Consider the following 12,708-nt stretch of genomic DNA (forward strand, 5'->3'; position numbering starts at 1 on the left):
CGCCCCACCACCACCACCACCACCACCACCACCACCACCAAGCAGGAGGCACCAGCAGCAGGGCCTAGCATACCCAATAAAAGCTGGGGGGGCACCGTGGAATGGCAGCCCCACCCAACTTGTTCCTGGCCTGGGACCTCCAAGGAGTGGAAGGTTCTTTCATAGCTCCCGTCACTTCTAGCTGAAGTTCTCATTCCTACATCACAGCTCCTGGGCCCCGTGACACCTGCTCTTCCCTCCAAGACGCCTGCTCTTCCCTCAGAGACTTTTGCCGCACCCAGTTGAGAGGACAGGGAGATCACGGTACCACAGCATCGAGCTCCCCTGCCTGGGCCCCTCCACGTCCACGTACCTGTTTGTGAAGATTGAGGCTGTCGATTTCAGAGAGGACCCAGCCAACACTGCCATCCCCACCACAAACCAGAATCCGGAATGTATCAAACTTCTGGAATAAGCGTAAGCTGCAGAGAAATGAAAATGTCAGAGAAATGAGGTCCATTCTAAAGGCCAAATGACGGCCAGTGAGTCCTGGGCCAAAGAGCCCATCAGCACTCCTCAAGACTGAACTGTGCCCCTGCTGTGAATACACTTCTGGGAGCAGAGCCCAGGTGTGCTCAGGCCCAGCCTGCAGGGCTGCCCACCCACACCTCTGTGCCCACTGGCCCTCGCTCCCACAGCTCAGGAGCCCTAGGCTGTAGGAGTCTCCCCGCACCCCTCCATCCCAGGTGTGGGAGCCATCCCGGTCCCCTCAAATCTTATCTCCATTACCTCTCCCTCCTGTGATCCTCTTGATCACCTTGCGACATGAAATGTCCCTTCAGAACACCTTACAGCGTTCTGCTCATCCCTCACTCACCCTCCTGAGAGGCCTTATCCACATTTTGGCTTCAGGGACCACACGGATCCCAATGAGGCCCCCAGGCCTTCCTGAAGGACAACACCTGCACCCATCTACCAGAACGTGTCACTCCATGTCTCATGGGCACCTCCTCATTCTAAGCTTCCTTCCTTGGAGAATTGCAGCACTATGAACCCAGTTACAGAGCCAGACTTCATCGTCCCCTTGGAGTACAGACCACCACAGCTTCTCTCCTAATCCCTACAAGGGCCTCATGTCTCCTCCGGGACTCCAATTAGTGCCACCAGCACAACCTTCCCAAAAGTTTCATCGAGTGTCTAGCTTTATTACGCTTTTAAGTACTTCATAACTAGTGCGGAGCCCAACACGGGACTTGAACTCACAACCCTGAAATCAAGACCTTAGCTGAGATCAAGAGTTGGATGCTTAACTGACTGAGCCAACCAGGCACCCTGAGTGTCCAGCTTGAGAAGTTGCCACCTGTCTCCAGGAAAGGTTCAAACCTCTCGGCCAGGAGCTGCCCGCCAGCTGCCCCAGCTCCACGTCCCCCCTCCCCCAGCCACCCCACTGTGTCCTCGCCTCTCTGCACAGAGCATCCTCTGCCTAGGAGGCTGCTACCCGTCTCTCTGCCGTTAAAACACTAACTCTTCTCAAATGCTAGCTCAGCAGAGAGACTGAGAGTCTCCCCAGTTTAATTTGTATGCTCCTTCCCCTGGGTTCCTCAAGAACCTGTACATCGCCCCGTCCATGTGACAGATCACTCTGCCTTGCGACCTCTACCCGTTCGTGTGCTGCACAATCTGAACACAAGGACCCCGAGCTACCTGGGCTTGCATCTGGCACAGAGTCCCAACCAGAGGAAGTCCGCAGAAAACAAACAGGGATGAGTGACACAGCTTGAAACTCGGGCTATCAGCAGGGCAGAGGTCCTGAAGCAGCAAGGTGGTACCTGACCTTCAGGTGCTAGAGAAATGGCCACGTGTGCTCCGTTGGGAACACTGGTCTCCCTCAGGCCTCCCTTCTCTGGAGAAGACGTGACACATCCAGGCTGGGAATCGGGAAAATGAAGCAGTATCTCCAAGTTCTGTGGTGAACTGCAGGAGGGCAAGGCTGCTGCCCAGAAACAAGAACTTCCTCAGCCAACTCCACGGCCCTTCCATGGGGGCTTCCAAAGCCGGCCCGTCCCCTGCTGCTAACTCCTCTGGCCAGTGGGGGTCTGTGTGCTCGCCCAGATGGGCACTCGGCTGCTCCCGGGTCGTGTAGTATGGCCAGCTGGTCCCACCCATCCCACGGCACCCACCTGACGACCCTGGTGCCCTACAGGGAAACAGCCCAGACCTGTGTGGGATACAAGGGCCTGTGATGACCCTGCCAGTGGTCCCTTTTTTTTTTTTTTTTTTTAACTAACTACCTATCAAGCCAACAGCAAATATGCTCCTGGGCACAGACCACCACTTCATTGGTGTCTCCGAAGAAACACAATGAATGCAGCCTCTGAGGACCAGGCCAGCCCCAGCCCGTGACTGTTTTCCAACAGCGCCTTATGCCAGTGGGGAAAAGTGACATGCCAGGTAGACGCCCCCAGGCACCATTGAGCACGTTCCTCTCCTCTGAGGGGCACCCAGGCTCCTGTTCCAGCAACACCCTGCTCCAAAACAATACATTCCTGGGAGCCTCGGAGGCAAATACACCCCAGAGAACACAGTCTGCAAGCACCTTCCACCACAACCATCCTGGACAATCTCCCTTCCAAGCAAGGCTCCTACCTCAGAGCTCCTACGTTGAATTGGTGCTGCCAAGCAAGGAAGCTAAGAGTTCCTTCAAATGACACAATTTACAGCAGCAAATGTTCTCCACAAATGACACAATGTACAAAAGTATAAAGAACACCCATCAGATGTCCAAATTACCCTGCCCCCCACACACTGGGCTACGCATATCTGCATGTGTCACCGTACCTGCAAGTACAGACTGCTCGCAGTGTACCTGTGAGGTAAGAGACCTCTCGTGCCCTCCCAAAACGAAGACTCGCCCTTGAGGCCCCCTTAGTACCACGCACCATTGAAAAAGAGGCTGATCTGTAATCACGGACATAAAAACATGTCTGTGCTGACACAGGCGGAAAGCAGAAGGCACGACAGGAGGTCCCAGTAGGTGACCTGATTTAAACGTGTCTGCACAAGTGAAATCCACATTCAAAAGCCAGAAAGACAGGCGGCTCTATTCTGCTATTAAGGGTGGGTGCCTTCGCTAATGGGATCTGGGGAGGGGATGGTTCAACAAAGACTTTCTACCCCCTATTTAGATGTTTCTGTATCTCTGAATCTTTTTGTTCATGAGCATGCATTTATCTTCAGACAGCTTTAAAGTTCCAAGAAAGACCTATTTTGTTGGCTTCCTACCCGAGGTGTGGTCCTCCGTTCATGAGGTCAAAGACTTGGGCAGGGTTCAGCAGCTGTTTGAATCTTCTGAGGAACTTCACACCCTGGTTGTCCCCACTTTTGGAATTGACAAAGACCAGCAATGGGCTTGTGCAGGATGGAGGGCACGTGGCCTTCCAGAAGCCTGGACATGAGGGTGGAAAGGGAGAGGGGACAATGAGGAAGCTATGCCAAGAGCCCAGTGCAGGGCTCAACCATAGAAAAAGCAGCTGACCCCTGCAAGAGACCTGTAACTTCCATGCACACCCAGTCACCAATAAGACCTCGATAAACAGTCTTCCGCATCACCCTTCCCCACGGAGAAGAACGGGAGTCCCATCCAGTTGGACCTTGTGTTTACGTGACTCAATTTCAGCAAGACCATGCGCCTCGCTGCTGTCCTTCCCTTCTACTCTCAATCTGGAGGAGCTACCTTCTGAGATCCGTGCCCCAGTTTCCCACCTCCTACCGACGCCTGTTAACACACACCATCGTCTACCATCTGGACAGGTGAGCAGGTTCAGGTAAGCATGCGGCTCCACATGTGCTGCCAGATGGAAGCTGGCAGATGGAGCACGAGCACCAGCTCCCGTCCAAGTGTGCCCAACGGCCACAGGACTCCACTTAGCACCCCTGGGCTGTCTCCTCTCCCCGACCACATCCTCAAATCACCAGGGTAACCCCCTCTGGCATGGGGGAGGGGAGGATGCCCAGAGAAGGGAGGCTGAGGAAATGGGTGAGCCAGGACAGCGTGAGGCACCCACCGTCAGAATCGATGCTGTTGAGTGCGGTGGGTGGGATGACAGACACCTTGCACAGGCCCAGTGGGCACTTGGTCTGTAAGGACTCCTTACAGGATGTGTGCACCTGGAATAGATCACAAGGGGTCACTGGCATCCCCTGGAAGTCTCCCTGGCACTGTGAGAGTGGGCGCTTTGAGGGGGGCTGAGAATGTACTGGGGGCTGCACCCACTCACCATGGCCTTGCACCAGAGGCAGCGCCAGTCCTGCAGACGCAGCACGCTGCCACACGTCTTGTCACACACTGTGCACTTGGCACTCACAGGCAGGTTTCCCTCCAGCCATTGGTGAGGCATGGCAATCTGCAAACCATAGAGGCCTGTGCACTAGGGACATCCCCAGAGCCCCCCACACAGGTGAAGAAGCCCTCACGCAAAAATGCCCTGGAATGAACTCAACCTAGACTTTCTCCTCAGTACAAGCGGGCGGGGAGAGGAGGGGCAGGGTCTGCGGTGTGCTGCCTGGCACCCCACTCCTTCTGCTCAGGTGGCACAGCACGACCCACAGGGGCTGGCCAGGCTGAGGTGCAGCGGCCAACACAGAACTCCAAACACACAGTGGGAGCAAGGCAAACAAAAGCCTAGAGCCAGAGAAGCATGTGCAGGTCAACAGAGGCAGGGGGCCTCTTGCCCCAGTGGGAGCATGAAGTGAAGAGGGTCTAGGCAGGGTGGCGGGCAGGCTCCCCCAGTGCATACCCCGTCCTCGTCCTCAATGATGTCCTTCCCAATGGAGGCCAGGGTGGTCCACTTGCAGTTGTTGGTGGCACGCACAGCACACCGTTTGTGTGCCTTAAATTTGCACACTGTGAGAGGACAGACAAGAGACTGTCAAGCCTCGACCTTTTCAAGCCTCGTTCAGGACAATGCTCCCCATGCTTGAGGAGCGGTCCAGCATGACCTGTCCGCTCTTCTAGGACAGCTGGGAAGGAACACGGAGCACTCCCCATGTTGTCAACTACATAGCTAGGGAACACGCTGTCTGATCAGTGAGACCAGCATGTGGGATAGCAAGAGTCTGCTTCACGGGCCATACACAGGCCCTGACCCAATTCCTCAGCCCTGCCCAGAGGCACGAGTGCCACCATGGACCATGCTACATGTACAGTCACCAAAATTTAAAGACCACAAGGTTTCTATATCACAAAGTTGTTGTCTTCTTTTTTCTCCACCACTTTTTTTTAAGAATTTGTTTATTTAGGGGCGCCTGGATAGCTTAGTTGGTTAAGCATCCAACTCTTGATTTCAGCTCAGGTCATGATCTCAGGGAGTCGGGCTCCCTGCTCAGTGGGGGTGTCTGTTTCTCCCTCTCTCTCTGTCTCACCCTCCCCCTGTTTATACTGTCACTCTCTCAAGAAAAAGATTTTCTTTTTTTATTCAAGAAAGAGGGAGAGAGAGTGCAAAAGCAGGGCTAGGCTGGGAGGGGTGGCAGCAACTGAGCAGGAGGGAGAGGTTATTAAGCAGACCTGCGCTGAGCACCAAGCACAACGTGGGGCTCGATCTCCTGACCCTGAAATCATGACCTGAGCCAAAATCAAGAGAAGGATGCTTAACCAACTGAGCCTCCCGGGTGCCCCACACCATTTTAAATGTACAAACCATTCTTAACCTCACAGGCTATACAAAACCAGGCACTAGCCCGGGGTTCACAGCTTGTCCGCCTTTGTTCCCGCCCTCTGCTCTTGAACAACCACTGTAACCCACTCTCCAGATCTGGGAGGTCATGTTTAATCCATTTATTCACAGCCCAATTTACCCAGGAGGGTGTAACTACCGTGCTGACAGATTTTTAACCTCTTTCCCTGTGTTCTTCACATTTCCTCTTTGTGTCTCCCTATTACCACTTCCTTTTTTTTTTAACGTTGTTCCGTTACTGTACAAAATAATAATTTACCAGACTCCCTGGTAGGTAAAATAAACAAGCACAGAGTCCCAGAAATTACTTTATACTGACTGATTTGTGGTGACCATTCAAGGGTTTCTAAAGCTTTGTCAAGTGAAACCTCAAGCCATGTTTCCCAGCAGAGTAACACGCCATTCGTACCTTCACAGGACAGTCCGTGTGACGTGACCCCAGACAGAGCCTCTCGGCACACGTTGCAATAGGTCGGCCTTGCATGGGAACAGGCGTACCAATTGTGCATCCCTGAGAAATGGTCCATGCTGTACTGAGTAGGCTGGAAGAACAAAAGAAAGATGGCAAAGATAAGGTGTTCCTTTGACATCCCTTAATGTGGTAACTTGAACAAGATTCAAAAAATATCCAGGAGAGGAGAGGAGGAAGGGTCAGCCAAAAGGACGAGCAACGAGCCTTAATTTTATAAAGAACATCCTGAGAAAGTGAGTGCCAAGCTGCTCAGTCCAAATATGATTGATAATCGACAGCAGAGTTTCTACAAGAACGGACATTCCTCTTTCCGGACCTCAAAGTGCTCCCTGTTCTGGACGGTCTTTAGCGCTGCAATCCATTCTTCCATTTCTTTCCTGTTATCAGCACACAAAATGAGTTTCCTACATGGAGTGATGACCTACAAAGAAACAAGAAAGACAAGCAATTAAGCAATGAACAAAAAACAAATGCTAACAACTATAAAAACTTCTTCAAAATCTACTTTCACTATATCTATTTTTTTAATGAAAAGAGACTGATTCATTCAGAATCCCAAATGAACAGGATATTAAAATGCTCATCATGGTCATTAAAAACCAAGAAAAGTCTCAAACCAAAAAAAAAAAAGGGGGGTGGAATTTAGTTTATACATTCACCAAAAATCAACGTAAGTGGACATTCACCAACCACCTACCACTTAGACATGGTAATGAGCCATAGGAAAATTTTAAAAAGGAAAGAAAACACAGTTGCTATCACACTCCAAAGAGTTCACGAATTGAGGTCCAGCACCTGAACAGTTTAAGGAAAAGTGGTCCAAGTTACTCTAAATATAATGTTAGCATTTCAAATGTATCATACATAATGTCCTTGTACAAAAATCTCATACCGTGGGACAAGAGAAAAAACACCAGCTACTACACTCAAGGGCCTGAACAACTTAACTGGAAATGAGGTCAGGAACCTGGTAATAATCAACAAATGAAAATTGTATCAACTACATATAACTAGTTTTTACAAATCAATAGAAAAAATCTTCCTTACAAAAAAAAAGGCTATGAACTTGCATTTCAGAGAAGAAATACAGAAGGGCTAATAAACAAAAAGATAGTTAACTGCTCTAGTCATCAGGAAACACAAATGAAAACAGCCAACTATTTTTCACCTATCAGACTGGCAAAGTTTTGAAAGATGGTAATCCAGTGTTGGCAGAAGTATGGGAGAAAAGAGTCCTCCTCCAGCGCTAACAAGAGCTAAGTAGGGTATAAACTTTTTAGTGAAAAATTTGACATTATCTACCAAAATTGCAAAAGTCCTAATATTTTATGTACTTTTGTTTTATAATGATGTAAAATATCTACATGGTTCCAGAATCAAATCTACAAAATAGGTACAGTCAGAAGTCCAGCTTTTACTCATGTCCCCTCCACCCGGCTTCCCTCCTTTCCCCATAGGCAGCTTTAAAAAAAAAAGAAAGAAGAAGAAGAAAAAATAAGAGTATGGTTTTTAAAAGACAGACACAAACACACACACACATATATATATATATATTCCTATTCTCCCTTTTTAAAACAGTAGTATATCACACATATGTATCTCCACGTTTGCTTTCTCATTTAATTCCCTATTTTGCGTACCTCTCCTTAGCAACATGGAGCATTTCCTTGCTGTTTCTTATAGCTGCAACAGAGCTCCCTGGACAGAAGCACCAAAATCTATTCAACCAGGTCCCTATTAATAGAAATTTACGTTGTTGAAAATCCTTTTCTATCTCCAACAGTGCCGCAACGAGCAGCCTTTTCACTGACCTCACATGCTTCCCAGTGTATCTGGGGGAGAAGTTACTAGAAGCAGAACCGCCCTGACAAAGAGTAAGCTCGTGTCATTTTGCTGCCAAACTCCCTCCCCAGGGCTTGTGCATTGCAACCAGCGGTGTCAGGAAAATACCTGCTTCCCAAGGATTCACCTATAAAACATGTTACTTAACTTTTGGATTTCTGCCCATCTTATAGCTTTAATTTAAAATTAGCAATACCCAATTTAAATTATTAGATGATCATGTTTCTGGTTCAGAAATATTAGAAATGGTGTTTTATAAACTATCTCTAGTGATTTCTATGACCACCTATAAAGCTTAATCACAGAATTAGAACTGGGTCACAAATGCATAGTTCATTTTCTCATGTCACCAGGATAACCACACATAGGGGCCAGATTGGGGAAGGAGGGGGGCGGGAGGAGGCTGGAGGACAGATGACAGAGGATGGGAGAAGCTCAATGACCTCCTGAGGGTGGGGGTATAGGGGGCAGCCACTCTCCTTTATACATGGAGAGTACCAAGAATAGCCCATATCCCAGCATCTGCCCAGCAAGCCCATGCTGAGTGTCTGCTCTAGACCTGAGATTCCAAGACTATGACAGGCAAGGTTCGGACTCACATACAACTTACAGTGGGGAGAGACAGAAAAACAAGAAAACAATTTCAGACACTGACAAGGCCCTGAAAACAAAGCGGGCACGTGAATGGGGCTGGTGGGTGCTTTGTACAGTCAGGGAAGCCCATGGGAGAGCTGGCCACTGCCAATGGCCTGGGGTCTGTACTTTAAGAAATTTTCATCTGTGACTGTCTATAAAATCTCAGCAAACATTTCTTTATTATTCATCCTGGGGTGAGTTTTAATATTAAATAAAACTTTAAAATTCAAATTTTTATCAGTGTAATAAATACAGTTCAAGAACTCAGGGTTCTGAGTTAAGAGTTATGCAATATGATAGTTAACAGAAGAGAACAATGACATTTTTTATGTCCATTCTATTTTAGGTCTTGTTTCTGCTGCTCCTGTGACAACCGTTACAAGATGAAGTGCCCACGTTATTCCAGAACTCAACTATGTTGTCTGAGAAGATGGATCTTTGGGCCCATCATCTTCTACATGCCAAAGGAGAGGGGTTTCATGGAATAGCTTCGTGAGTACTGGGCACCACAGGGCAGCAAGTTATACACAAAACTGTTGTGTTTAAAGGGAGCTAATATGAAACAAATGATAGATGACCTCACTTCCTCAATCTGTGTGATTGTTTACAGGGAGGAAACATGGACAGATAAATGTCCAAGAACCTGATTTAAGTCGTTTTAAAAAAATTCTTACTTGTGTAGCAGGTTTGAAGAAGCCTCAGACAGACTCAGAGCTGAACCCTACCCCACCACCGAGTGGCCAGGATACGTGGGCAGACTGTCCGTGTTTCCATTCTGGAAATCGAGGATGACAGGAGTTCAGCACCTAAGTTGTCAGGAGACTGAAAGGGACCAGTGTGCACAGGACTTGCACAGCCAGACACGTAGCTTCTAGGATACTCCTCCAGGTCTGAAGCCCTGACGGGCTGTGTAACTGGGAGCAGCTACATCCCCTCCCTGTGCCTCCACGTGCCCCTCTGGGGCACACCCCAGCGTCACACTAGCACGGAAGCATGCTCTCACACACAGCAGCCACCCTGACTCTCCGGGCTACTTCAGTCTCTAGCGCCTGATCTTAGGGCATTATCTCTTCCATAGGGCCATGTGACACCTCCCCACCCCTCCAGACTATCCTAGTACCAACAGTCCATGTCCCAGATCATGAGAATTGTCACAGAAGACTCCCACAGAGGACTCCCACCATGTTCTGTCATCTTTGAGACAGAATCCATATTTCTTAGCAGTCCACAAGACTGGTCATGACTCCCAACTCCTTGAAAGGCTCCTCTTCACCCTGGTCTCCCCGGCAAGGTCCTCAATAGCCTCTGGCCCTGAGGAAGCTTCCAAACACCAACCAGCAGTATCTCACACCCCAACAAAGGCTTCTTTGTTTCCTTAACACCAGCCTGGGGCCAACGGATGAGAGACGTGAGGACAAAAGGGCTTCCTCAGAAGAAAAGGAAAACAAGTGGGTGCTAATGAAAGAGCAGTCTTGGATAGGGCTTCTTATTATTCAATTCCTTGATTTTGGAGACAGAGTGGGCAGGACAGGCCCCAAGACAGAAGCAGGTACTGGATGAGACCGCTCTTGGCTGCTCATGCAGCTCACCAGGACAGGAAGAAGGCAGGAAGAGATATTCCTAGAAATAATAAAACTGTCCCTCTGGACTGCAGCCAAGACCATAACTCTTAGACACCAAGGAATGATGCAAAAAAGGTGAAACTGGTCCCAAAATCCAGCCTTCATACCGGAAAGACTTTAGAGACCAAAATGCTCTGTATTTTTCAAGCAAAGAAATGACTCACATAACTAAATCAACGAAATGGTAAATGCAAATTAAAAGTAAGGTCATACATGAATCAGTGACATCACAGAGATTCAGTGGGCCGGGATCCATGACTGGAATAAGCAGACTTGGTACCAAGGGAGACGAATACTACAGAGCAAGATGACAGACCACGACACAGAAACCCACTAACTGGAAAGTGAGAGCACACTACAGACCTTGGAGCCGGCAAGACAAGAGAGACTAAAAGATAAAGGGTATCAGAGAGAACATGGCAGAAGCAGTTCTCTCCTAATCTGCAGAAGCCATGAAAGCAATAAACAGAGGTGAATCTTCAGACACTTACTGAAATTCTCCTGAGGGTAAGAGAGCTTAAAAACCACCAAGAAAAGGGGTACCTGGGTGGCTCAGTAAGTTACCAAGGGGTGCTTGGTTTTGGCTCAGGTCATGATCTTCAGGGTCATGGGATCAGGCCTCGCATCAGGCTGCCGGCTCAGCATGGAGTTTGCTTGAGATCTGGTTGCTTTCTCTCTCTCTCTCTCTCTCTCTCTCTCTCTCTTTCTCCTGCCACTACCCCCACGTTCTCTAATAACTAAAATCTTTTTTAAAAACTAATTAAAAAATAAAAACAATCAGTAAGAAAATAGACCAACTAATCAAAAAAATGGACAAAAGACTCAAATACTTATTACACAAATGATCAATAAGGCACATGAAAATGGACCCAATCTTGTTAGTGATCTGGGAAGTGGGCATTAAAATCCCAGCATGGGGATCCCTGGGTGGCTCAGCGGTTAAGCGTCTGCTTTTGGCCCAGGCCATGATCCTGGAGACCCGGGATCGAGTCCCACGTTGGGCTCCCTGCATGGAGCCTGCTTCTCCCTCTGCCTGTGTCTCCACCTCTATCTCTGTCTCTCATGAATAAATAAATAAAATATTTAATTAATTAATATAAAATCCCAGCATGAAGTAGCTTTCATAGTGGCTGAACTGAGAAGGATGGCCAATACCAAGTATCGGTGAGGATGTGGATTGACTAGAATACCCATACAGTGCTGGTAGGAAGACAATTTGGGGGATCCCTGGGTGGCGCAGCGGTTTGGCGCCTGCCTTTGGCCCAGGGCGTGATCTTGGAGACCCGGGATCGAATCCCACATCAGGCTCCCGGTGCATGGAGCCTGCTTCTCCCTCCGCCTGTGTCTCTGCCTCTCTCTCTCTCTCTGTGACTATCATAAATAAATAAAAAATTTAAAAAAAAAAAAAAAAAAAAAAAGGAAGACAATTTGGTGCAACTACTTTGGAAAACAGTAAACTGTTTGAACTCATGTATACCCTATACCTCAGCAATTCCACCCAAACACTTCCCATCAAGACACAGACAAATGTTTATGGCATCACTACTGTTAACTGGCATACAGTGAATACAACTCAAACAATCAGCATTGGTAGAGTGGATACATACACTGTAACATATCAGTATAATGGAAAACCACAGAACAATGAGAACAAACCATCTATTGCTAATAACAATGTATTTTACAATACTGAAATAAAGAAGCCAGACACAAAAGAACACTTACTGTTCATATAATTTTATTGACATATATAAAGTTAAGATACACCAAGCAAAGTTAATTGGTGGTGCTGGAAGCTAGCTGCTTCCTGTAGTTGTCCTATAGTTGTTCTTGGGAACAAGGGTCCACAGGAGAGCTACTAGAGCCTGCTGATGTTCTATTCCTTAATCGGGAACATCTTAATAGATGTGCACTTGTAGTAAGTGTACTTTTCCGTATATATGCTATATTTGAGTAAAAAGGATACAGAACTTGGAATAAAACCAACCACACAACTGAGTCAAAAGAAAAATGGCATAGCTGCCCAGACTCTTGAACAAAGTCTGGCTAGAAACCCAAATGTACAAGAAATAAGCAAAAGAAGATGGAACTGTGTGAATGAACATGAGAGACTGACAGAGCTATACTAAAATAGTGTTAGAAATGGATCCAAAGGCATCTGAGTGGCTCAGCTGGTTAAGGATCCAACTCTTGATTTTGGCTCAGGTCATGATCTTAGGGTTATGAGATCGAGCCTTGCCACTGGCTCCACACTCAGCACTGAATCTGCTTGTCCCTCTCCCCATCACTCTGCCCCTGCCCACACACATGCTCTCTCTCAAATAAATAAATCGGAAGGAAGGAAGGAAGGAAGGAAGGAAGGAAGGGAGGAAGATGGATCCAACACGGGAAAATGTTTAGTCTTATTCGTTAGATAAATGCAAAT

At 47.9% G+C, this 12,708-nt stretch overlaps 1 protein-coding gene across 5 annotated transcripts in view; it reads right to left on the bottom strand.

Moving 5' to 3' along the window:
- DGKD (diacylglycerol kinase delta) overlaps positions 1 to 12,708 on the bottom strand; it is a 108,937-nt gene that overhangs the window by 31,335 nt on the left and 64,894 nt on the right. For all 5 annotated transcript variants that reach the window (XM_072719134.1, XM_072719137.1, XM_072719135.1 and 2 more), the window contains exons 4-10: positions 6,500 to 6,604; positions 6,121 to 6,253; positions 4,776 to 4,882; positions 4,257 to 4,382; positions 4,044 to 4,146; positions 3,262 to 3,424; positions 353 to 461 (exon numbers count right to left, since the gene is read on the bottom strand). In XM_072719134.1, the coding sequence (XP_072575235.1) occupies positions 353 to 461; positions 3,262 to 3,424; positions 4,044 to 4,146; positions 4,257 to 4,382; positions 4,776 to 4,882; positions 6,121 to 6,253; positions 6,500 to 6,604 (846 nt within the window). The remainder of the gene's footprint in view (positions 1 to 352; positions 462 to 3,261; positions 3,425 to 4,043; positions 4,147 to 4,256; positions 4,383 to 4,775; positions 4,883 to 6,120; positions 6,254 to 6,499; positions 6,605 to 12,708) is intronic.

Source organism: Vulpes vulpes, chromosome 9 (assembly GCF_048418805.1).
Source record: "Vulpes vulpes isolate BD-2025 chromosome 9, VulVul3, whole genome shotgun sequence".
Lineage (NCBI taxonomy): Eukaryota > Metazoa > Chordata > Mammalia > Carnivora > Canidae > Vulpes > Vulpes vulpes.